This window comes from Crassostrea angulata, chromosome 1 (assembly GCF_025612915.1).
Source record: "Crassostrea angulata isolate pt1a10 chromosome 1, ASM2561291v2, whole genome shotgun sequence".
NCBI classification, from domain to species: Eukaryota; Metazoa; Mollusca; class Bivalvia; order Ostreida; family Ostreidae; genus Magallana; species Magallana angulata.
The window spans coordinates 24,874,063-24,897,295 of NC_069111.1; the positions used below are offsets into that span (position 1 = coordinate 24,874,063).

Sequence of the window (23,233 nt, forward strand, 5' to 3'; positions counted from 1 at the left end):
TGCCACAGGATCGACTTAGTTGTCGGATAGTGGAGTTCTTATTATTTGCTCCCGAAGACATAAATGATTAAAATTAGTATTTTTGTGTGTATTTCTGTGTATTACAATGAAAACATTAACTTAAAACCCTGTTTCAATGTGTAAAAAGTGTATTTATATACATAAAAAACGTAAAAAAGACGACACTTGCCATCTTGGATTTATAGGGGGCCATCGGTTCATGCTATGTTTTAAACAAGTTCTCCAATTTCTCCAAGTGATTTCTGACTAGTATATCTTTGTTGGAAAATGATCGAAAGCCTTATTCCTATCGCATTACTATACATCTGTTAGTTGCATTATAAACCCGCAGTGTCAATATGTACTAAACACTCGCCAAACTTATCGAAAGCATTGGAAGTTTACATTTAAGTGACGTAAATTATATTCATTAGTACTGAAATGTTCTGAAAACGTATGATCAGTCTAGAGAGAGCCAAAAATCCACGAAAAAATCCTCTTGATTTATCGTATGCATTCGAATCTCCTCAGTGATTACCCAGAATAGTTTGCATCAACTTCGTTGCTTTTGTATGAAATTTAGTCTTGTTTTCGAAAGTTCCCCTGTCAACTTTTACCGGTCATTTGGACTGACAGGCAACCTCAAGTAATTGGTCCTTGGTTATTTTAATCGGTCTTGCCGACAGGACCGAAAGATTTCAAGAACTCTGCTATATATGTGTTATTTTTGTGTTTATTTTCAGTGATTTGTATGCCATTCTCCAATGACGTAATTTTTAATTCATAAATATATTGGAATGAAAATTATCAAACAATATCACACATTACTTTTATTCAAGAGTATAGTACAAAAATGGTAGTTGAATGAATGCAGAGGCGATGATGTAAAGTTTAAAGCAGAAACGTTATGTCATTAAATTATTCCCACCCCTAGATCTGTGGTACATGTACTTAATTACCTGCAATAACACCCCTAATTTTTCATAAAAATACAGGTAAATCTCAAGTAAAAGACATGCTATAATTGTTATCACAACACAATAATACCTCTTGTTCTGAACCTATAAGGCCTCATTAAAAACCAACGAAAACGAAAAAAATGTTATACCAGCGTCGCATATATAAATGCAAACACTGTTTCAATGTATTTTACAGACCCTGAAACGTACTACTACACCAAAAAAGCGTGCGACTTTCGTGCGAAAAACGTTTCGTGTAAACCGTTTAGCGTTTCGTGTAAACCGTTTAGCGTTTCGTGTGAATCGTGAAGCGTTTCGTGTAAACCGTTTAGCGTTTCGGGCAAAGCGTGCAGCGTTTCGGGCAAAGCGTGTAAATCGTTTCGAGCAAAGCGTGCGAGAACCGTGTGAAACGTTCATCAGATTTCATTCGGAACTCTCTGACAATTTAATTGTTTCAAAATAGCGCTCGTGTTAAACATTACTTTAAACTGATTGGCAAAACTCCTATGAGTTATTCTCGTGAAATAAATCTATAAGAAATAATATACTTATCTTTTTACAAACTTGAATTAATTTTTAACAAACAAAAGAAAAGTACACGTATTGAAAGAAGACTAGTTACTGAGACTATTAGGCTGTGTACAACCAGTACACATAACCTCGGACATCGGGTAAGACTGCACCTGGCTGAACCTGTCAATCAAACTCTGTGTATTCGTTTTCATTGGATGGTCACGCGTCTCTTTTTTTGTCAATAGCCAATAGAAATTTAATGACTTCAAGGTAGTCGGAATCAGTATTTGATGATGCACACAATTTCAATGATAGATTATTTAACATTAATTTGAACAAAGTTAAATGTAAACATAGAAAGAAAATATACTGTTCATTTCTATGAAATGCGGGAAGTAAATTCTTCTGAATCCCGATTAAAAATATTTCTACAAGTTATTATTTTAATTATTTAAACACTGATACCGGAAAACAACAAGTAATTTACACACTGAAATTTTCCTAAAATGTACACATGCAATTAATTATTATGGGAATCTATATGCATGGTACTTAATTCAAATAGATTAATTTATGATAGATATATTGTACGCCGTTGTGCAGGGCGCCGGTTATGTATACGAATATTGAGACACAAATCTAAAAAAAAAATTTATTTTTTGTTCTTTCCGAAATCCAAAATAGTAATGACAACTTTCTTTATTGTTTAATCCATTGATTTTTCTCTGTGATATTATGTACGGAACATTTATTTACGCGAATGATTCGACATAAAAAAAATTAGTTGGTTGTTTTATAGCATTTTTCTAACTTATGTGACTAATTTTATTTTACATAACTTTCAAAACTATCAATGTAAATAATAACAGGTTTATTTACAGTTAGTATTTTTACATCGTATTCTCTGAAACCAAGAAAAATATTAATGTGAGAAGAAAAAACAAATCCTGCCGAATACTGAAAAACCGATTTCAGTTTGTTATCATACGGATTTTATTTTTGAAATTGAATATTGTGTTACGGTAACTTTTTTCTATGGAATTTTTATTATTTACAGGACTAACAAGAATCATGGATATTTCTTTTGAGCAATAAATATTTTTATAGAAGTAATATTTTTGACTAGTTCTGTGAATAAATAATTTTTTGCTTTAAATATAAGTACCAAATTAATTTAATTAATCAATTCAATACTTATGTACATATATGTTTCTAATATCAGTATTTCAATTATTTCGTGTTTTCTTAAAATTAATTCCTACTAACAGAGTAAGGGTAAAATCCGAGAGGACCCGAATCGATCAGGACAAAAGCGTGTCCAAAGCGTGTGAAAAGCGAGCAAATCGTTTCGTGCGAGAATCGTTTCGTGTAAACCGTTCAGCGTTTCGTGTAAATCGTTTAGCGTTTCGGGCAAAGCGTGCAGCGTTTCGTGTAAACCGTTCAGCGTTTCGTGTGAACCGTTTAGCGAGCGTGTAGCGAGCGTGCAGCGAGCGTGTGGTGTAGTAGTACGTTTCAGGGTCTGTAATAACTTATTTCAATTCGTATATACATGTAGGTTATAATTAATTTCAGAGCAATGATAACTCGAGAAAAATATCTTAATACAGTGAGATGTTTCGCTCCGAGGAAGGTTCGAACATCGAGGTGCTAATCATCTCAGCGCGAAATAGAATAGGTGCGAACCATCCCGCATTCAAATAAAAAACTAGATAAATTTTTAGTATTACCTATCACACATGCCACATGGAAAGCCAGTTTTGGACCTATAGGACAAAATATTTCCCAATCTACCAACAGGTCATCCTTAGCTTTATTACTGCCTCCGGACATCATCTATATTGAGCCACCTGCTAATATATAAATACAGTTAAGAAACAATAATATTTATAAATGTCTTTTAAGTCTCAATTAAAGGCAAATACTGAACATTGCAGCTCCAATATTTACTACTTAATCATTTCTTTACAAATCAAATATGGACATAATTCGTAAAAATAGGTTATGCATTTTAGATTGTTCAGGGACGTATATACATGTAGATGATCTACTTATTTGAATAGTATATACGTCCCCTCAAAATTTGCAGTTTGTTTTTGGTCAATTTTTCCTACCGAGAAAGTCGCTGATAGTCTTGGTCGTATAATTTAGAAATTACACCAGCAAGATATTGCCTCCTGAATGCTGACTTTCCTGACACTTAGGTCTCTTCTCAACATATTCATTTTTCACAATAAACACGTTTTATGGGAGCCCACATGTTTTTTGTTTACACCGCCATGTTAGAAAATCGAAGGGCGCGTGATTTCCCGGATGTTTCTTGCGCGCGCATGGTTTCCTCCATCTCGAGTTTGCAGAGGACTGCACCGACCATACTGAAAATAGTATATAATACCTAAGAAATCGATCCTACGGCAAAAATGGTTTGTCACATATCTATCTTGTGCATTGATGGTTTTATAGTTCTAATCATCATATTTATCCTGCGTCTGATTTTTACAATAATCGAACTGGTATTTTTGTGAAATTGTGTTGGTACCTCTCTTGCCAGTGGCATGCTTTTTCTTATGGGAGATCCTCCTTACTTCACGTCTGTTTCATTTTTTTTTTCATTTAGATTATTTTCTCAAGTTTTAATATATTGTCACAAGAAATGAAACATGGGAAAGTTCTTTTAAGAATAGATTTACATATTTTTTAAGAGTAAGTTAACATGCATGCAATTGACCATGTTGGTCAATATTTACATCACTTCACTGCCTGCATTCATTATTAACGTGTAAACATTTACAACTCACAAAAAAATGAAACCAGTGCATATAGAATTTCTAGTCACAGAGTAACTTGCCTTGTAATGAATGAACTAGACCCCCCATAAAGCTTCCTTCTTTTGACTACATCTAAACCTGTCACGGGTTATCATTTCCATAACTTTTTGGTGATTTCTTAATAAATACACATAGAGTATCTGTCAGGGAAATAATTGAAATCAATAGATGGCAAACCTTATGAGATTTTTTCTTTCATACATTTCGTCTTCACTGGGTAGAAATGGACTATGGTAACGCACTTCTACCCTAGTCCAATATGGCGAAAGGGAAGCGCGCTTCAAATTTTTTCGCACAAGTTTTCACCTTTTCCATGGTTGATTCTAAAAACTATTGCACAGCATATGTTGGGCAGTGTTAGTTTTCAATGTCCACTTGTAAATCTGTCTTAAATTGCTCGTATTTATAGAAATAACGTGAGCCGAAGATTTCCTCCAAGCTGGGGTAAAGTTGAAGAAGCGATATTTTGCGATTACGGTAAAGTATTGTTGTGATTAGGGTAAAGTTACTTGTTTAAAGGCCTGGGCCCAGGTATAAATAGCAGCCAATCACAAAATGAATGGGAAATTCAATTTTCTTTGCAGCTTTCAGTTCAGAGAGAATATTTTCAAATTAATAGCATTATTCATGAATAAAAAATTCTAATTTCTGGTGTGGAAGTAGCTACCAAGGCAGCTATCAATTGACGTCAAAGTTTTTACAAACAAAAAATTATTAAAAGAGTATTCATCTTATAAAGTTCTGAAGCAGCTCAAAATTTTGAATTCTAAACTAGTGATTGACATTGGAGGCGGAGATTACCAATGTTTTGTTTACACAGGAAGTGGCTGTAGCCATGTGCTCTGTAGATTACTCATCACAGCATGAGAAATGAACCTGCAAAAATCTTTTACCTTGGCATTGATTAAAAATTAATCCATCACATGAATAACACTGTTGGTGTGATAATTATTGAAATTTATTAAAAACCTTAAGTTAAAATTATCACATTACTTTTAGTTCCACATAAGAATCTTCATGAGTCCGCAATAAAGACGCATAATGTCCCATCTTTGGTAGATAAATTGTAAAAAATGCGAGTAAATTCATATGCAAAACTTCCTATTTTATGTTTGATATCTCTGTGTCGAAATTTAAATCAAGCTTCTGTCCTTCCAATGGTATAAGCTACTTTACTCGATCTGCACATTCCACTAGCCACCATAGTTTTGTATGTGATGTACGAAATAACACAAGCAATGCTGACATTCTTCAATCTTCAGTCTCCCGAACCTGACTTATCACAAAGTCATCAAAATGTGGGTCACTGTCATAAGAACTTTGTAATAAACCCTTTACTGTTTTTCTCAACGGGAACTTCATCAAAATCCCAACTCAGTGTGTCAAAAGCTAAAAAAAGTTTCTCCACGACATTTAGTTACTTCCAAAGCTGGAATATTCATTTCTCCCTGCTTATTGTGATGTCCTTCCATTTCCCTCCAATTTCACTCTAGTTCCCACCAGAGGATGATTAATATGGGGTAAATAAGGGGTATATGAATATATGTTTGCTTGTAAAAGCAAATGAAAGTTTTATAAACATTGTATTTGAGTTCTCAACAACCAGCTGTTATATAATTAGTGTTCATATTTTCTTCTCACATCGTAATGACAATCTACTGGGATTTTAATCAGTTGAATGAAAAATATCCCTAGAGAACCTCTGATTATTCTTTGTAAGTGGGGGAACTGCTAAATGTTACTTGGATCAAGTTTCATGCCTGAAACCATTATTGTTTCAGGGATGCCATATATCAGTATTGAAATTTTATCATCTTCACACATATATGTTACAAAACAACATAAATAAAATTATAAACTGATCAAAATCCCTTTATATGAAAATTTATACAGCCCCTCTTAATAGATTGGGTTTTCCCCAGTATATAAACAAAGCGGACTGAGCCACATGCAATGTTTACTCTTATCAGCATCACCGACAGTGATGGAGGTAGCCCCGCCTTTTTGCCCTTATAGGCTTAATTGTCTACCAGGTGGCAGAAAATCTAGGTCGACCCCGGCCTTTAACATTAAAATATTTTATAGTTTGACTTTGTAACTGCTTTAAACAATTTGTAATGTTGAAATAGACTTTTAAGCTCAAGTGAGCTTTTCTGATCACCTTTTGTCCGCCTGTCCTTCCGTCTGTCTGTAAACTTTTCACATTTTAAACTTCTTCTCTAAAACCACTTCGCCAATTTCAACCAAATTTGGCACAAAGCATCCCTATAGAAAGGTGATTATAAATTGCAGAAATGAAAGACAGGTCTTTATTTAAAACGGAGAAAACCTTGAAACTGTAGAAAAAGGGGGGTGCATTTTAAAAAATCATCTTCTCAAGAACTATTGAGTCAAATTCAAGGTAATTTTGCAAAAATAATCCTTATGGAAAGGAAAACATAAATTGCAAAAATTATTGGCGAACTCTGTTTCAATTTTGAGTAATTAACGAAATTAAAAATAAAGAGATTATCGCTGTCAATCAGTTTATAACTTCGGGTTCGGTATTCCATATCGAAAACAAAAGTTCATTGTGTAAGGCAGCCAAGTTTGAATGTTGACGCATGGCAAACGGGTCAAACTGACAAAGATGTATTTGCTTGATGTGCAACAGTTTACATGCGAAGGAATACTTGAAACGTGCTAAATATATTTGTGCCAATTTCGTGAAGTCAATTGAGATTCAATCTTTCAATGCGTTGATTTTTTCACTCATGACTGTGGTTTTAAGTTGTTTTGAATTTTGTTTATGCTTTTTAACTTGAGAGGAAATATTGCCTGTATTTTGGGATTTTTATGTATCGAATCAAATAAAGACTTCTGTAAATCAGACAGTTAATAGTTTACCTGCGCAAAATTAGCATAATCTGATGATTTAACAGCATATCATATTATAAATGCTATACATTTTATTGGTAATTCGGTACGATCTCTACGTTATGGTTGATTATAATGCAACGTGTTTTGTTAAGATGCTCTGCATTTTCAGTCTAAACGGAGATTGTTTTTGCTGCTAGAAATATATAGGTATATGTATATTATGAAAAATAAATTGTGCTCTTTCTTTGTTTTAGTACATGTTTCTTCTGTTTTAATTGTTTATTTACAATTTTCTCTTTACTAATCATTTTCAGCTGAGTCAATTTTCAAATTATAAGCAAGATACAGAGCTTTGCTCCCAGAACTGAGGCCATGCTTTTGTTCATTCTGAATAGGAAATACTAAGTTTAAAAATCTTAAGTTGAATGTAATTAACTATTGTGAACAAAAAATTGACTCAAACGAAGCAGAATTGTGAGTTCTGTATCTTACTTAAAATTCTACGATTGACGCTGAAATTTTGATTTATCACTAGAAATGTCTCACTAAACGTTAAATACTTGTACAGAAAAATTAAAAGGATGATATGCTATAACAACTTTTTGGGGCCATTTTCTTATACGATAAATCTACACCAACTTTGATGGTTTTGCAGACACAATTAAATTAAAACGACCTCTTTAAAACAGTTTAAAACATTACTGTTACAGGGATAAATCTATTATCGCTATTCTTAAGAAAAAATTACAGCGGAAAATCATCTTGATTTGTAGCCATTTTTTAATGTTGATCTTGAATAAAGATGAAAATAAAGTGTGGGCCTTAGTAAAATAGAGCGATATGCCTGTCAATACATTGCAGTCTGAGGCTCATTGAGGGTGGGGGGTGGGGGTAGACCTTATCAGAAATCTTGACTAGCAAAAAAAAAGATTTTGAGTATGGCTATGTCAAACTTTGCAAAAAAAAAAGTGGTGGGGGGGGGGGGCACCCCTACCCCTCCACCCCGTTCCGACGCCTATGCATTGATTATACATGTAATAGCTTTTTAACATATTACATGACAACATTTTTCATTAGAGTGTATTCATCGATCAAGTGAGTAAGGTTATAAAATGTAGCACAAGTTCACGCCTGGTAAACAACAATCGTTTAAAATATGGAAGACCAATTAAATATTTTAATGTTTTTAATTTGAGCACCTTGAGGTACAATTTTCCTCTTTCACATATAGGAATGTTTTTTAATAAAATGCAATAACTAGCTAGTTTAATGTAGTTGAAGATGAATATGTACCTATGTGCATATTCTCATATAATTTGATCGTTTTATAAAGTGAGGGGGCAGAACTAAAATAAAGAGAATGGAAGTTAATAGTGTACCCCTACCAAAATTTTGTTTTCTATCTTGCATAGGATCTTATTTTTGGTAAAAATGGTATTTCATAAGGGTATAATGTCATAGATTAAGTGTAGGAAAATAAATGTAAAGTTTGGATACAGTTTATTTTATGGTATTCTTTTTTTTGTTTATGGCACAATATTCTTTGAACACCCATATAAAGCCATTGTTGCTCAGGTGAGCGATGTGGCATCATGGGCCTCTTGTTTTGACATCCATCACTGCTACTGACACCGATTGAACTTGATATTTTTTTTAAGGTATAGGATGCACAATTGAGACTGAAATCTCAGGATTTTCTGTTATGTCCTCGATAGATTACAGAGATTGGAATAAATTTTCAAATTGCTTGTCAAAATATTTTTAACATAATGAACAGTAAGAAATAAGCAATTTATGCATAAAGTATTGCGCAAGAACATCATTTGCATTGAATGGCGTTATTCTTTTTCCCACAGCGCATTTGTTTAACAATGACGTGAAGAAAAAAAACCCAACTTTATAGAATAAAATTTGCAGTGCATGTGGAACGTATTCAAACGTAATATAGGTTGTCTTAATCATTGATTTCAAAATTTTTTTTGGCTGTGCATAATTTGAATTTTGAATAATCGAGCGATTGCATGACCCTATTTAATGAGTTAATTTTAAGCTCACCTGAGCTGAAAACTTAAGTGAGCTTTTCTGATCACTTTTTGTCCGGCGTTCTCCACCCGTCTGTCTGTAAACTTTTTATATTTTCGACTTCTTCTTTGGAACCACAGGCTTGCTAAATGGCGGTTCAACCAATTCAAGGGCTTAACAGTTTTCTCAAAACGCTGTACGCTTTGCCCGACGCTAATCAGTTTGCAAACCGCTATTGAAAATTTTTTCACAGATGTTTTAGAGGTGACTTGTTGTAAATTTTGCTGGGTGGTGTAAATACGTTAATTTTTAGCTCAGTAAGACAAAGACATGGGGAGCTTATGCTATACCCCCCGTGTCGGCATCGGCGTCTGGACCTGTTTAGAGTTTTTGTTGCAAGTCCGGTATCTAAGCTATTACTAGTATTATCTTCATTAAACTTGCATGGATGATGCATCTGGACCTAATTGTGGACTTGAAAGACATGGATGCTGAATCTGGGTCCTAAATTTCAGATGCATGAGGAGGTTAAGGTTTTTGGAGCAGGTTAAAGTTTTAAGCTCACCTGAGCTAAAGCTCAAGTGAGCTATCCTGATCACATTTTGTCCGTCGTCCGTCTGTAAACTTTTTACATTTTGAACTTCTTCTCTAAAACTGCTTGGCCAATTTCAACCAAATTTGGCACAAAGCATCCTTATGGGAAGGCAAATATAGAAAATGAAAGACCGATCTTTCCTCTGATGATTATATCTTACCTAGTTACTACTGGTCCTAACTTCACCAAACTTGTATGGATGGTGCGTCTTATGATACTGATGCACCTGACAGGCTTGAGTGCTGAATCTGAGCCATAGGTTTCAGATGCTGGATTAAGGTTTAGTTTTTTTGGAACAGGTCACATGTTTTGTAGATGATAGCTTGCATAGTTGATTAAACTATATTATAGATTAAACACAGAGGTTGCTTCAGATGCAGAGCCTGATCTCCATTATCAAGGATGCTAAAGAAATCTCCTACTTCACTCAAACCTGCTTGATAAATAGATGTGGTTGTTATTAAATGATATAACATGATTCCTATGATATAGTATTGTATGATATGAAACACTGTTGTTTAATATGATACAATATAATATCATATGTTAATTGTTAAAAGTTGTATGATACAATATAATATTGTATCAATTTTTTGATATTTTATGATATGATATTGTATCTTGATATTGATATGTATATTATTGTAATTTTTGATATAATATTGTGTAATAATATTATATTGTATTATTAATTTATTTTATCACATGATACTATTACATATAATATTGCAATATGTAATATATATCCTATGATACAATATTGTATATTCTATAATAATGTATCATACAATATTGTATAATATGATATTGGTTTCTGTAATATAGAATTACATCATATGAAATTGTATTATCTGATATTGTAATAATATATTAGATCATATCATACATAATATCATATATGGTATAATATGATATTAGTTTATATGATATATTATCATATCACATAAAATTGATTGTATTTTATAATATTTTACATGATATTGTATCATTTGATATGATACAATGTTGTATCAAATTATATTGTATCATATGATACAATATCATAATATGTATCAAATATGATGCAGTATCATACAATACAATATCATGCTACATTATACAGTATAATATCATATGTTTCAATGTTATGATGTATTATGTAATATGATATTGTATTATATAATACTATATTGTGTTTTATATTATGATATTGTATTATGTGATCAAATACAATAATGTATAACACACTACAATGTCATATCATATGTTACAATATTATATCTCATCATTGTTTTTTATGGTATTTTATTGTATTATATGATATATATTTTAAGTATGATATTTAATGTTGATTAGCATATGAACATATGATTATCATACAATTTTTTAACAGATGATATATGATATTGTATCAAAACAGAATCGATAAATATCCAAGATCATAAAGTATGATTTTCATACAATATGATAAAGGTGATCTCATAAAGGTGATGTCTCATAAGGGTGATGCCTCGTCTTGGTGAGCTTTGTAATCTGTGATTATCTTTTTCTAAAAACCACTTGCTTAGAAAAGATGTAACTTTACTGAAAGCAACCTCAGATAATGTAAATTTAAATTCTTTCAATCAAAATCTTGAGGAGTAGGGAACATGGGGCCATTTTAAGATTCCAATTTTACAAATAAATAAAGAAATGTAATGATATATGGTTTTGCTTAAATGCAAAACATTTTGACATATTGCTGATTCTTTCAAATTATTTAGACTTTGCCCCGATTCTTGAACGATTCTTGGGCCACACAAGGGGTTCTGGGTTGTATGTAGGTTTATATTCCATATATAAGCAATTGTTTAGGAATTTTTTGAGAACTGCAATGCTCAACATGTGATATGACTATAATATCATCCTGTTAGAAAAGGGACTTGATTATAAACATGAAAATATCTAGGATTAAAAAAAAATGGACTTTTATTTATACAGGATCTACATTTATTGTACTACATTGTCAAGATAGTTTGTATCATGACTCCATTAAGCTGATTTTACCATACCTATTGTTGCTCAGGTGAGCAATGTGGCCCATGGGCCTCTTTTTTAAATTCTAAACATTGTTATGGAAAGAACAAAATAAATGAGTTAGATTTCAGACCCAACATCTAGCTGTATAACGGCATATATTTTCTAGCTTAATTGCTGGGACAAATTTATTGTAATCATTGTAATTAATCATCTTGTTATTTTACGTAGAGAGTGTTGATAAGAGTAAATAATTACATGTAAATAATCATTTTTTTTCTTCTCTCGCATTTCATAGAATATGAACAGGATATTTTTCATTAATTTTCTGTTGTTGTTGAATTTTATATCATTCAAAATTGTACTTTACAGCTTTAAAATCAATTAAAGCCAATGAAATCAAATACCCAAAATTTGATAAACAGGTTCTGTCAGTTAGCCAATGTCCGAGGTTATGTATAATAACTGTACCCAATCATGCGTTTTACAATATTACAGTGTCACTTATAGTTGATTTGAATTGCCTTTGGAAGTCATAATTTGTTAACTGTATAAAACATGTTGACGGATTTATTTATTTATTAAATCGTGTATTTTTCAGTGTTGTGGTGTTTTATGCAGTGGGTTATAGATTTGTTAGAAGAGTGCATTTCTAATCTACAAAAATAGCCCCTTAAGATAGACCCAGAAAAGTATCTCAGAAGACATTTATGCTCTCTATAAGAAATTTCATAAAGCATTACCTTAATCATGTTTAAAGTTTAAAAAATCTATACCCTAGTCATGAACTTGCTTTACCTTAATCATAGCCTAAAATTTTCCCTGCTTTTTCGCTTTAGTAAGGAAAGATTCTGCAAATGTTTTGCAATTTTTACAATTATACACTTCAAATTGTGAAAATTAGTGTATTTATTTCGTCATACTACCCCGACAAATGCGTAAATTTTGTGTAAAATGATCAAAGCGTGCTTCCCTATGGCTATCTTGGACTAGGGTAAAGTGCGTTACCCTAGTCCGTTTCTACACAGTGCTCTTTATACCCAGAGAAATTTACAGGAACGAAAATACTGCTGCATACATTTCTTGTGAGGATTTGAAATGTGAAATCTGACATCTTTTATCCAATCAGAAACTTGGGACTCCTTTCACAATTTCTTTTGAGTGACTTCTGAAGGTTAAAAGATGTCAGACTTCCCAATGACAGATAAAATTCCATAAGAAATCTTTTTACACCTGTTTGAATTTCTGCTGGTAAAAATTAAGAGATGCATCCATGTTGGAATTTTCCTTCATCAATTTCATTGACAATCATATTTCTTTGTGTCAGAAGTATGTGTATTTTTTTTATCAAAATCATTAAATTGGTGGTAATGTAAGCAATAACTTGAGACAGACTTTGGAACTGGATTCTTTCTGCAATTTCACAAATATTGCTGAAGACTCTTTAATTTTCTTTTATAAACATTTTTGAGATGAAAAGATCACATCACATTAATTCTGTCAGAGAGATATATTTTCAATATTATTTGAATTTCCATAAAGAAAGTGAAATGCAAAAATTGGAAGAACACACTTAAATAAATACCAGTACCTTTTAAACAATTTCTAGTTTTCAATTAATCAAGGACTTTTCTGATGCTTATGCCAAACTTAAAGACTTTATTAGGTTGTGTTAGAGGGTCCACAGCATGTTATGAATTGCAAATTCTAAGACCATAGCTGTTTTTCACTAATTCACGATCAAATGTAATATTTGTGTTTGTTTGTGTATTATTGGCTATTCTTTAATATAAGTTGTATTATGATATGCATATTTCATGAAAGTACCACTGTCAAACTTTAAAAATGAAATTGATTTGATTGTCACTTGGTGAAGTAGTAAAATTCAAATTCATAGTTTGAATAATTTACTGGTATGTTGAATGTAACTTAATCATAGTTGTCAATGTTTCAATGAAAACAAGATACTTATGGAAAGTTTTTTTCTGTTTAAGAATGTGACCATAGACTGAGCAAATTCAGGAGAACACATCACAATGGAATAAAGTTTCTCTGTATACAGCCAATGCTTGTTTGCCTGAGAACTTGTTATCCTTGGAAGTAAGTCTGCAAAGTTCTTACACTGTCACTCAGTACTAGTGCATTAAATATTGTAACAAAGGAACACAGTTTTGAGAACTAGGTCATAGTATCATTCTTATTAAAATGAGATTCTTTATGCCCCCATACTCAGATATGTTGCTGTTGGAATCTGACAATATCCTAAACAAGGTCACCTTGTAGGTACCCAAGTAGTAACCCAGTGGTCACCTACCAGTATTTGTCTAGACAACTATGGTAGAATGTAAGTAATGATTTATGTTGGATTGTTAATCAACTTGGATTTAATTAAGAAAATAAGAAATCATTTTATGAGATGATAATACATGTATTGGTTTTGGGCGTAATAGAATCCAATGTAGCTCTAACGGCTGTATGATAGATTTGATAATGTCCAGACAATAATTATGACCTCATGATATTCAAAGAATGATTCCTTATAATACCCCTGCTCCGAATGAGAGGGGGGGGTGTATGCTGTTTTACCCTTGTATATCTTTCTGTCCGTAACAAATTTCTATTGCATTTTTCTATGCAGCTATTAATTGCAGTCATTTGGTGGGATTCATTTATGTACCAATCAGATTTCAACTTGCTGTTTAATGATGACTTAATTTGTTTATTTTTAGCCTAAATTTTTGTACAAATTTTCATCAAAGATTTCTTTTATCACTTTTGAACAATTTAATGTCAACTTCCTAGTTCCTGTTAACTATGTCGATTTTGCTTATTGTCCCCCGCCGCAACGCGGAGCGGGGACATAGAAATGCCGGGCGTCCGTCCGTGACGGATTTTAATTAAATTTATACCAAATGTTTATATCACTATTACCTTGGTCAAGTACGAAAATCAGCATTAGTCGATACTTTTTCTTGGAGTAATGGGACTTTGACCACAATAATGACTCCGTTTTATCCAAAAATTGACCTTGTAAGCGCTCTCATGCCTACAAATTTTGACGGATTTTCATTAAATTTATACCAAATGTTTATACATGTACCACTATACTTTGGTCAAGTTCGAAAATCAGCATTGGTCGATACTTTTTGTTGGAGTTATAGGACTTTGACCACAATAATGACTCCGTTTATCCAAAAATTGATCTTGTAAGCGCTCTCATGCCTACAAATTTTGACGGATTTTCATTAAATTTATACCAAATGTTTATACCACTAATACTTTGGTCAAGTTCGAAAATCATCATTGGTCGATACTTTTTGTTGGAGTTAGGGGACTTAGACCACAATAATGACTCCGTTTTATCCAAAAATTGATCTTGTAAGCGCTCTCATGCCTACAAATTTTGATGGATTTACATGAAATTTATACCAAATGTTTATACCACTAATACCTTGGTCAAGTTCCTAAATCTGCCTTGGTCGATACTAGTATACTGCTTGACCAGCGGGGGACCCAGGAATTCTATTCTTGTTTTTTATATATATGTATTAACAGCAGAGCAAGCGTATCCCTAGGGAGTATTGGCTTGTGAGCATTGGCTCACAGATATCTTTGATTTGTTCATGCACTGTTATCACAAAGACACTGTAACATCAGTCAGTGAAAAAAAAATCTTCACGGGACATTTGGACAGACAATTTAAAACATTTTATAGGACCGAACAAATTTTCAGCAGTCCAAAACATTTATCATATAATGGTCACAACAAAATCTAATTAATATGAATAAATTAATAAATAACACAATTACCGGTAACAGAATTTATTCTTCTCTTATAAATATACATGCTTTTAACCAATTTATTTCCTCTCAGAGGTATTCTTCAAAACATTTATTTCCCTTACCTCCCCTTCCCCCCCCCCCCCCCCCCCCCCCCCCAAATAAAAAAATTAATTAGGTTCGCTTCATAGGTTTTGGCTAGCCATTTTGGCCATTTTGGGTCACCTCTGGTCTGAAAATTTTGCATTACATATTAATTCCAGTAGAATATTTATATTTTACAATGCCAAATAAACTTTACTGAATAAAATTGTTTCTAAAAAATTACATTTTTACAGAGTTTAGAAAGGTACTATATTTTGTGGCGGAAGGTTTTCAAGAAGGAAATTAACAATTTTCATAACTCACTAGTTTTAGAGACTGTTACTTTAGCTTCCTAATTTTCAGCGCAGACCAAACTTCTAGATAGTTTGTGTATTACAGTATATTCATGATGTTCTAAAAAACATATTTAGACAATATTTTGATATTTCTATCGATATATTTTGGCATATTTAGCATATTTTTCATAGAAGTTAAGAATATATTAACTCCAATTTCGGTCTAAAATTAGCTTATTTCATGCTATAGCTCAAATTTTTGAGATGTGACCCTTATTTGTTTTACTTTTGAATGAGAAGTAAATGTATATCTATTTGTATGCAAAATTTTGGAAAGATGACATTACTATACAGTCAAACTTGTATTAAGCAGTCACCTGCGGGAGGCACCCAAAGTGACCTTTTAACAGAGGTGACCTTTGAATAGAGACTTAAGAATTTGCCAACATCAAATATCTTATTAAAATAATTATCACAATAAAACAATTATGAATCAAAATGATAGATAAAGCAAGTGATTAAATGTTTTCTATAGTATCTATTATATTTACAAATAAGTACAAATACATAGCAATGCATTGTACATGCAATTTTTGTATTTTTTAATACGGAAGCCATGTTTAAAATCCCCGGGTGTAAATCATGTGACCGGCCAAAATGGCCGCCTAATGCAATTCGACTGTACAGTTTCGGATCAAAATACGATGACTGCTGACCGCGTTAGACAGGTGACCGCTCTTTAGAGGGCAATTATATAGGATTTTTCATCGGGAGGAAATAAAATGACCGCATACGAAAGGTGACTGCTTAATAGGAGTGGCCACTTCGGCAGTTTTGACTGTAATTTTTTTTAAATTTGCGTTATAATTTTATTACTACCAAATTGTGTAACATCTGTTATGTTCATTGTTTCTATTTCAAAAAAATGGGAATTTCAAAATAAGTGATTTCAATATAAGCGATTTCAATATTAGTGGAGTAAGCTGTAGTTTAAATCAATTTGTCTTGATATTATTTTTTAGTACAACTTTATCATGTGTATAATATTGTATTTTATTGATGCACTAGTACAATTATTGAATGGTAATAAATGTATGAAGATAGATTTCATATCCTTGGAATTTTGTATTGTCTCATTCCTATTGACCTTGTACACATGTATATTCTTCTCTTAGGTAATAACAATATTTAACTTGCTGTATCAAAAAAAATTCTAACTTTTTTCCTTTCTTTATTTTTCAGTTGACAAATAAAAAATGGCTGCATCTGATGAGGAAGAGAGTGTCTCAAACATTGACTTTTCTGTAATCAGTACCTCTATAGACCTTGGTCGACCAATGCTTGATCAGGTGATCAATGGCATCCATTATGGCACCCCTGAAATCAGAAATCTCCTCCGTAACGAATGTGATCTGATCATGGAATGCAAGATCTGTAGAAATTTTTTCCGTTCTTTTCCCAACTTTGTTGCCCACAAGAGAGTATACTGCTTAGAAATGAATGCTGACAAAATTTATAGTGACCAACTTCCAACAGTGATGGATAATTCAACGTCTTCTGAAACTCTCACTGTAGAACCTTTGGCTCCTGAGGAGACTTTACCTATAGCTTCTCGAGAGAAGTCAACATTGGAAAGATTGGCTGATGGAAGTTTTCAAGGTTCTTCATCTGCATTTAAACTGTACTCAAACATTGCTGAGAAGATTGAGAGACAGAAAGCTGATGTTCAAAAAAGTGTAGTTACAATGACTCCAATAGCTACAAATCCCAATGCTGTGACTGTCTGTGTAATCCAAACCAAGGACAATGACAGCTGTGACATTGAGAAGTCAGATGAAGAAAAAGCAAGTGCATCAACGCCATCAAGTATGTTAAGGAATATACTTGAGAAACCCTTACCAGTTCCAGGGGATTCTCAGAACAAGAATCGGACTACAGAGACTACAGAGGAGAAGACTGAAAACACAGCAACAACAGAATACAGACCAAGGGACAGTAGCAGAATAAGTGAGTCAAGAAAATTGATGGAGGACCTGCGTCCAGTTCAAAGCAATCTGGGCAATGTCAATCGTTCTTTTCTTAGTGAACTCAGCAAAAAGGGGTTGTGTCACATTAAAACACTGGACTGTTTAGTGTGCAAAAGGCACATGAGCTCGAAGAAAACTCTTTGGAATCATATGAAGTTTTTCCACATGGGTGAAAAGACTGTTTATCCTTGTATTTTCTGTGAGAAAAAGTTTGGGCGCTTGTATAACATTTTAAAGCATACAAAGTCATGTCATCATAAGTCTGATTCAGATATTGAAAAGCTGAGGAGTAAAATCAAGTCCATGAGTTATAAGACTGAGGATAATAGCGAAGAGGAGACTACCCCATCTAATCCACAAAAGATGGTTACCTTGGATAGTAAACAAAGAACTCGGTCAAGTAAAAGAATAAAAATTACTAAATGTGAAGGTTGTGGAAAAGCGTTTTGGAAAAAAGAGACCTACACATCCCATAGAAAGCATTGTAAAGCTCTGAACCCTTCTATTGATATTCGAGAAAGTGTAAAACTAGGGGACCACAAAGCTGTAGATAAACAAACAAGTCAAGATGATGAGAGAAGAACTAGAACTAATCAAAAGAATTTACCACCTGAGATGGCAACCAGCTCTAACAATTCACCAAAAGAAAACGAAATGTCTAATAGTGTCACAAAATCAGACACATCAATAACACAGTCTCAGAAGAATATCCAAATATACCAGGCAAATGTAACAAACCAAGAAACTTACATGAGAACCAGGTTTTTGGACAAAAGACGAGCTGTGCAATATGAAAGTCCAAAAAAGTCAAGCACAGAATCTAGTCCTAAATCTTCACCCAAGAAAGGAGTAAAAGATATTACCAAAAGTTTAGAAAGCCCAGAAAATACATCAATAAAGACAGCTATCAGGATATCTGCTACTATCGGTGGAAAGACGGCAATGAAGACAGTTCCAAGGAGATCTGATTCTTCTAGAGGAAGTGATGAGATGACATCCATGGAGATCGAGGAGTCCTCTCCTAAGAAGAAACCTTCTGAACAGACTTCGACTCTTGCATTTGAAAAGGTGGGAACAAGGTCAAAAACTAAACAAACAAGAGAGAGAGATTCCTCATTGGAGAGTGAAAACTCAGTGGAGACAAGGAATTCTAGAGAGGAAAAAAGTAAGGATGCTAGTAGGAAAAAAATCAGCAAATCAATAGACTCTAGTGCTGATTTCAACTCAAGTAGAAATATTGAGCACCCAAGACAGAGATTACCTTCCACAAGTAGCAATAAATTGAGGGAATCTTGTCAAGATCATATCATTCACACAAGAAAATCGAAACAGTTTAAGGAGCCTAATCATAAAGTGGAAGACAAACTATCAACTCAAAATGCACAAAAAGATCTCGATAAAGCTACCAGTGTGGAGAAAAAGGCTGGTACGTCACCAGAAGTCTCAAAGAAAAATGGATGTCCATTGTCTTCAAAAGTTGTAAACACAGACACCAAAGCTAACAGCACAGAAGATGAATCTCTGGTAGAAATGAGACAGAAGATGCAGAGTCCAAACAAACATATTTTTGCAATTCAAGGAAAGGTCTATGAGAACTTGGAAAATGAACAATCAGAAGAGAGCATATTAAATGCTAGAATTATTGAGGGGACTGAAAATGAACAGGACGAAGTATCTTCTAGAAGTCGCAGAAAACAGGTCATCTCAATCCGTCAGTTTGATGAGGTGGATGGTGAAAAAAGCACCACTACAATTAAACACAACACAAGAAGATCATCTCAGAGATTAGTTGGTGAAGTAACTCCTCCTAAGAGTAGGGAAAGTATTGCTGACAACAAAGATGAAAAGTCCGCTAAGAAGAATTCAAAACTAAAGCAAGAGAAATTTGAAACAGAGACTCTTAATAGAAAGAACATAGCTGGTTTTGTCAATGAAAGTGAGTCAAAGGACAAGGATAATACACGTGAAATCGATGAGAAAAGACATAGATTGCGAAGTAAGGCTGACTGGAACTTGGCTGTGGAAAAAGATGAAAAGCAACGAACAACAAGGCAGCCAGAAGAATCATCTACAGATTCTAAGACCACCATTCAAACTAGAAGGAAGACTGCAAGTACTGAAGGCAGAAAGTCAGAGGACGAAAGTAGTGGTAATGTTGTGTACTTAGCAATTCAACCCAACATTCAGAATAAGATATGGAAGAACCCAAATGCCAGTGTAGTAAAAATTCAAGAGATATGGGTGAAGAAAAAGCCAGGGCAGCCAACTGAAGAGGTGAAGTCTAGTACAATAACTGTGAGAAGTACCTCTACAGCACGGAAACGCCTCAGTGAAAAATACAGACATCCACGGCGTATGTATGTCATGAAATCCAAACAGTCCACAAAACCAGTGTGTTTGGACATGAGCAACATTGAGTCTTTGCTTGATAGAGAGAACAAACAATGTAGGGAATGTGGGATTCAATTAAAATCAATGTCTAATTTAAGAAGACACATTGTTCGTCATCTTGGATGGAAGAGATACAAATGCAAAATGTGCCCATTTTCTAGTTTTAATAGGTCAGAGTGTAATTCCCACTTACAAAGAATCCACAAGGAAAAAGTAGTTGGAAAAGACATCAATAATCTGATCAAAGATTTAAAGAAGGAAGGGACTGAGAAAAGACTACAGAAAAAGCAACAAACTTTAAGAACAAAGCAGAGACTTGAATGTGAGATGGCAGGAATCAATTCATACAAGAAGGAAACCAAATTGAGGAGATCTAAATTATCTCCTCAGAAGACTATTTCTTCCAGTCAACCAGCAAAATCAATTATAACAACTAGACGAAGCTCACAGAAACAAATCACTACAAATTCAAAATCTCCTGCAATCAAGAAATCACCAGAAAGCACTAACAGGTCAACACCAGTTTCAACACCAAAAACAAAAACTGAGGTGACTGGTGTGTGTCCTAGACTAGATGTGAAAGTTAGGAAATGTATTGACTGTGGTATAACATTTTCAACTGAATTTAATATGTTTCGCCATGTTCGCAATATTCACAAGTTTCTCAATACTTCAGTTTTGAAGAACCCTAATTCTACAGCATCATCTTGTTCACAACAAAGCTCAGCTAGTGGCAAAAAAGCATCGGTTGAAGCCACAGTACAAGATGATACTGCATCAATCAGAAGTTTTAGATCAGAAAAATCATCACGCAAAAGGAAGCGCAATGATAGTGGAGAATCCGTTGAGCACAAAGTGAAAAAGATGGAGTCCAATAAATATGTTCCTTTGGGTAGGAAGAGATCAGCCAGTTTGGATGGTTCTTATAATGCCAATGATGGTGCTAATGTTAGTGATGACTTGTATGACAATTTGTGTAGTGTGTCAGACAATGAAAATGATTTCAATGACCGGATGGGGTCCCCAACTAGATCAGAGGAAGGAGGAATGATAAGATTAGAACCAAGGGTTCAGACCATGTTCGCAGCTTTAGAGGAGGCAAGAGCCACTGTGCGTCAGCGAGGAAAGAAGATGGGAATCAGAAGACTGAGTTCTCCCATCAAAAAAGTGACTCCTTCACCCACTGATAAGAAAATTACTCAAGTACGAAGTTCAGCCAGGCTAAACCAGGATTCAAAAGCAGAGCCATCATCCCAAGAAACTCCTGAAGTGGAAGAGTCTGGTGAATTAGAACAAGATGTAGAGGACCTCATTGAGGATGATGGTAACAGTTCTGAGAATAACACTGAAGTAAAGGAAACTACAGAGTTGGAACATTCCAGTAACACAGAAACTCAAGAAAGTTTGAGTGATGAATTAAGTTTAAAACAGGATCTGCAGTCTTCAAAAATAAATTCCAATACCAATACCACAAAAAGCAAGAACACTGACACAACCTTAAAACATATGGCTGAGTATGATTCTCCGTCTGAATCTTTGAAAAAGGCAGAAACATCTCAAGCTGCTGAATGTGAAGTAGATCTGCTTGATGAGAAGAGTAAGAGAATAGGAGAAAATGAAGAGGGTTGTAAGCCCCAGAATAATCAACAATGTCCATAAAGAAGACACATGTATAACAATATAGTGATGAGGCCAAAATACTTGGGTTTTATTAATATTTGTGGGCATCACTTTTCGTGAATAAAGTGAAAATCACAATTTCAAATATACATAAATTCATGGCTAGTGATCCTATCAATTCTAAATATTAGTAGAAATTGCACTTCAATGCACAGATTTTGTGAATAAACGTAATAAGGAAATCCACGAAAATTGGTATTCAACAAATATTGATGAAACAACAGTATCTAAATGATATGTTAGCTATTCCAATCTTAAAAGGAACTGTAGGTAGGGAAAGCATCTCATTTTAACATTGCTATTGCTTTTTTCTATCTTGGAGATGTAAATATGAATTGATTTGTATCAACTCATTTTTTGAAAAAAGTTATAAAATGTCACATGAGTAAAAACTGTTGTAAATAACTAATGAAATTCCAATGCTACATGTATTTTTAAACCCTTTTGACTTTAAATTTGTGAGGTCCCCATTTTGTCATTTGAAATGGTGTGGCTGATTTAAGCTCATGTAAACTGAAAGCTCAAGTAAGCTTTTCTGATCACATTTTGTTTGGTGTTCATCTGTCTTTCTGTTAAAAAGAAGGAGGGTGTCAAGGATTTTATAATGTAAAGTTATTAAATCATTTAGCTATTTAAGAATGTAATGTTTTGCATTTCTTTTACTGTATTTTTTCCACCAAACTTGTGTGGAGGAGAGTTATGATTTCCATTAGAATTGTAAGGAAAATATTTATTCAAGTTAGGCTTTTAAATGTTAAATACTAGATTTTTAAAGAATTTTCACATTTAAATATTGATTGGGGGATAGGCTGTTGGGTTAGTTGGGCATTGTTGCTTTGGTAAGTCATGTCGTCCCCGGACCTTTTGTTATTTTATAGTAAATCATGTACAGATGAAATGCATATATATATACATGTTTGTTAAGGTTATTGTGAAAAACTGAAACTTATTAGACTGTAAGCATGTACACATGGAAAAAGTAAAGGCAAGATTGATCATGTGTTACCAGTACTGATTATTAAAGTTTTGATGGTACATTTTATAATGAAAACATTTTATAATGGAAACAGTTTATAATGGAAATATTTTTCTAGTCATGTTTTCTGTATTTAGAGTATTGCTATGTACACACATACAGTGATCATGTTGATTAAGTTTTGATCATGCTTGTACTCATCCTTATCAAAATAAATTTTAAGGAAAACAG

General features: G+C 33.4%; 2 protein-coding genes across 5 annotated transcripts in view; one reads left to right on the top strand and one right to left on the bottom strand.

Annotated features, from left to right (window-relative positions):
* The window catches only part of LOC128174024 (kelch domain-containing protein 9-like), a 37,219-nt gene extending 33,463 nt beyond the window's left edge, over positions 1 to 3,756 (bottom strand). The window contains exons 1-2 of one of the 2 annotated variants that reach the window (XM_052839679.1): positions 3,584 to 3,756; positions 3,200 to 3,319 (exon numbers count right to left, since the gene is read on the bottom strand). In XM_052839679.1, coding sequence (XP_052695639.1) covers positions 3,200 to 3,305 — 106 coding nt within the window. In that variant the 5' untranslated portion in view covers positions 3,306 to 3,319; positions 3,584 to 3,756. Of the gene's footprint in view, positions 1 to 3,199; positions 3,323 to 3,583 lie in introns of both variants that reach the window. The other variant, XM_052839671.1, reaches the window with a different exon arrangement.
* A 36-nt stretch (positions 3,757 to 3,792) lies between these two features.
* On the top strand, positions 3,793 to 23,233 carry LOC128180547 (uncharacterized). 3 transcript variants are annotated; one of them, XM_052848673.1, is made up of 4 exons: positions 3,793 to 3,892; positions 13,763 to 13,868; positions 14,002 to 14,112; positions 17,171 to 23,233. In XM_052848673.1, the coding sequence occupies exon 4, from the start codon at positions 17,185 to 17,187 to the stop codon at positions 22,003 to 22,005; it is 4,821 nt and encodes a 1,606-aa protein (XP_052704633.1). In that variant the 5' UTR covers positions 3,793 to 3,892; positions 13,763 to 13,868; positions 14,002 to 14,112; positions 17,171 to 17,184; the 3' UTR covers positions 22,006 to 23,233. The 3 variants fall into 3 exon arrangements, with proteins under 3 accessions (XP_052704633.1, XP_052704641.1, XP_052704627.1); XM_052848681.1 differs by having other exon boundaries at positions 14,052 to 14,112; XM_052848667.1 differs by lacking the exon at positions 14,002 to 14,112.